The 3,463-nt window shown below is 36.1% G+C and overlaps 1 protein-coding gene across 1 annotated transcript; it reads right to left on the bottom strand.

Annotated features, from left to right (window-relative positions):
- Positions 1–1,427: 1,427 nt before the first annotated feature.
- LOC106093558 (uncharacterized) lies at positions 1,428–2,123 on the bottom strand. The gene is made up of 2 exons (XM_013260627.2): positions 2,003–2,123; positions 1,428–1,941 (listed from the first exon to the last, which is right to left on the bottom strand). The coding sequence occupies exons 1-2, from the start codon at positions 2,045–2,047 to the stop codon at positions 1,573–1,575; spliced, it is 414 nt and encodes a 137-aa protein (XP_013116081.2). The 5' UTR covers positions 2,048–2,123; the 3' UTR covers positions 1,428–1,572.
- Positions 2,124–3,463: the final 1,340 nt, after the last annotated feature.

Here is a 3,463-nt window from a genome sequence, read left to right as displayed (position 1 = left end):
AAAATTTCATTCAAATCGGATAAGAATTGCGCACTCTAGAGGCTCAAGAAGTCAAGACCCAAGATCGGTTTATATGGCAGGTATATATATATATATATATATATATATATAAATATATATATATATATATATATATATATATATATATATATATATATGTATATATATATATATATATATATATATATATATATATATATATATATATATATATAATGAGCCTCTAGAGGGCGCAATTCTTATCCGATTTGAATGAACTTTTGCACGAAGTATTTTGTTATGATATCCATATAGTAGTCTAAATCGGTTCATAACCTGATATAGCTGTCATATAAACAGATCTGGGGACTTTTGTATTTTATTCTTCATTTCAACAACTGTTTCAAATAAGGCTCAAATCGGTTCATAACCTGATATAGCTGCCATATAAACCGATCTGCGATCTTGACTTCTTGAGCCTCTAGAGGTCGCAATTATTATCCGATTTGCCTGAAATTTTGTAAGATGGATTCTCTTATGACCATCAACATACGTGTTTATTATGGTCTGAATCGGTCTATAGCCTGATACACCTCCCATATAAATCGATCTCTCTATTTTACTTCTTGAGCCCCCAAAGGGCGCAATTCTTATTCGAATTGGCTGACATTTTACACAGGTCTCCAACATATTGGGTTGCCCAAAAAGTAATTGCGGATTTTTCATATAGTCGGCGTTGACAAATTTTTTCACAGCTTGTGACTCTGTAATTGCATTCTTTCTTCCGTCAGTTATCAGCTGTTACTTTTAGCTTGCTTTAGAAAAAAGGTGTCGAAAGAGTATATTTGATTAAAGTTCATTCTAAGTTTTATTAAAAATGCATTTACCTTCTTTTAAAAAATCCGCAATTACTTTTTGGCCAACCCAATATAATTTAATTGTGGTCCAAACCGGACCATATCTTGATATCGCTCTAATGGCAGAGCAAATCTTTTCTTATATCCTGTTTTGCCTAAGAAGAGATGCCGGGAAAAGAACTCGACAAATGCGATTCATGGTGCAGGGTATCTAAGATTCGGCCCGGCCGAACTTAGCACGCTTTTACTTGTTTCTTCTTACATCCCCTTCATAATTAAGCAGCAGTTATTTTCAGCAAATAGCAGACTCTTCAGAAGTGAGCCTGCTACTCTGAGTATTGCAGTACTACTGTAATAGTAGAACTTCTGCTACAATAGCAGAAAAATTAACTACTAATATTCAGCAGACAGTGTTTGCTATTTCCAGCAAACTTTTTTCTATGAGTGTCGAAAATAAACCCTCTATGGAAAGTTTTGTCACAATTTGACCGGCATAAACTGTTTTTCAACATGGCATTCGCACAGACAATAGTTTGGAATTTTTCTCTATAGGAAATAGTTTAAACTTGCTCTCACAAAAATTTCAAAGAATTGTTATTGAAAATTGTAGTTTTAGACTGTATTTTTGTTAAAATTTCTCATCATTGCCTTTTCATTATATTATAAAGTCTGCGGTCTGCGCTCTGAATAAATTTAGAGCAAAACTTGTTATTCAAAATACTTGTCTGCTATTCATTTAACACCTATCGTTGAGTTCATATTCAGGATTTTTAGCCGATTGCAACATTTGTCCATATTTGTCGGTGAAAACTTCAAAACCGTGTTGATTGAACAGCCTCAGCATTTCCTTTTCCACTTCATTGGTGTTACGCTTCAGATAATTTCTTATGGTATTTCCAAAGGCCTGTATAATGCGATTTACTTTGTCTATACATTTTTCACCATCTTTGTGCTCATCATAGATGCTAAGGACATTTTGCCAATCTTGTTTGATTTTGCGATAGGGTGCTGTGGTAGGCATATCCTTGAGAACCGCCTGAATCATGGGCTTTAAATTGGCCGCCATTTCTTTCATGACTTGATAGGAGTCTCTTTCAACTGCAGCCTGGGAAAGTGAAAGGATTTTCAAAATAAATTGAAAGCTCTTTAGACAAAAATGTTCTCACCTGGGCCGCCAGGGCCAAGCACAAAATTGCTAGAATAATTTTCATTTTAAAAGATTTGAGTACTCAAGCTCCACAAGCTTTAGGTTTGAAAAAATAATTGCAACTGTTTTGTGTTTCGCTTCCATTGATAATTGGGAAGCTTATCATTAAAATTCATAACAAATCTAAAACTGTTTATGATGCTCTAAGTTTTAAGGTTAAAAATTATCAGTTGGGTGAACGTTTGACACCTTGAGAGCTGTTAGCAGCATTTTTATACCCACCACCGAAGAATGGGGGTATATTCATTTTGTCATTTCGTTTGCAACACATCGAAGTATCCATTTTCGACCCTTGATCAGTGTAAAAATATAAGATGATCTAGCCATGTCCGTCCGTCCGTTCGTCTGTCCGTTGAAATCACGCTACAGTCTTTAAAAATAGAGATATTGAACTGAAACTTCGCACAGATTCTTTTTTTTGTCCATAAGCAGGTTAAGTTCGAAGTTTGGCTATATCGGACTGTATCTTGATATATCCCCACATAGACCGATCCGCCGATTTAGGGTCTTAGGCCCATAAAAGCCACATTTAATATCCAATTTTGCTGAAATTTGGGACAATTAGTTGTGTTAGGCCCTACGACATCCTTCTTCAATTTTCCCCAGATCGGTCCAGATTTGGAAATAGCTGCTATATAGACCGAGATCCGACGATTTAGGGTCTTAGAACCATAAAAGCCACATTTATCATCCTATTTTTCTGAAATTTGGGACAGTGAGTTGTGTTAGGGCCTTCAACATCTTTCTTTAATTTGGCACAGATCGATCCAGATTTGGATATAGCTGCCATATAGACCGATCTCTCGATTTGAGGTTTTGGGACAATCAAAGGCGTTTTTACTGTCCGATGTCGCTGAAATTTGGAACAGTGAGTTGTGTTAGGTCCTTCGACATTTTTCTTCTATTTGGCCCAGATCGGTCCAAATTTGAATATAGCTGCCATATAGACCGATCTCTCGATTTAAGGTCTTGCGCCCATAAATGACGGAATTTATTGTAAGATTTTGCCGAAATTTGGGACAGTGAGTTGTGTTAGTCTCTTCGACATTTTTTCTGGCCCAAATCGGTCCATATTTGGGCATAGTTGCCATATAGACCGATCTCTCCATTTAAGGCCTTGGGTCCATAAAAGGCGCATTTATTATCCGATGTCGCCGAAATTTGGGACAATGAGTTGTGTAAGGCTCTTCGACAATTTTCTTCAAGTCAACTTTTTCTTCAGCTCAAATAGGTCCAGATTTGGATATAGCTGCCATATAGACCAATATCTCGATTGAAAGTCTTGGCCCTATAAAGGGCGCATTTATAATCCGATTTCACTGAACTTTGTCACAGTGACTTATGTTAGGCTTTTCGACATCCGTGTTGTATATGGTTCAGATCGGTTTATTTTTAGATATAGCTACCAAAAAGACAATTT

The sequence above is a fragment of the Stomoxys calcitrans genome, chromosome 1 (genome assembly GCF_963082655.1).
Source record: "Stomoxys calcitrans chromosome 1, idStoCalc2.1, whole genome shotgun sequence".
In the NCBI taxonomy this organism is placed as follows: domain Eukaryota; kingdom Metazoa; phylum Arthropoda; class Insecta; order Diptera; family Muscidae; genus Stomoxys; species Stomoxys calcitrans.
This window is presented reverse-complemented; position numbering and strand designations above follow the sequence as displayed.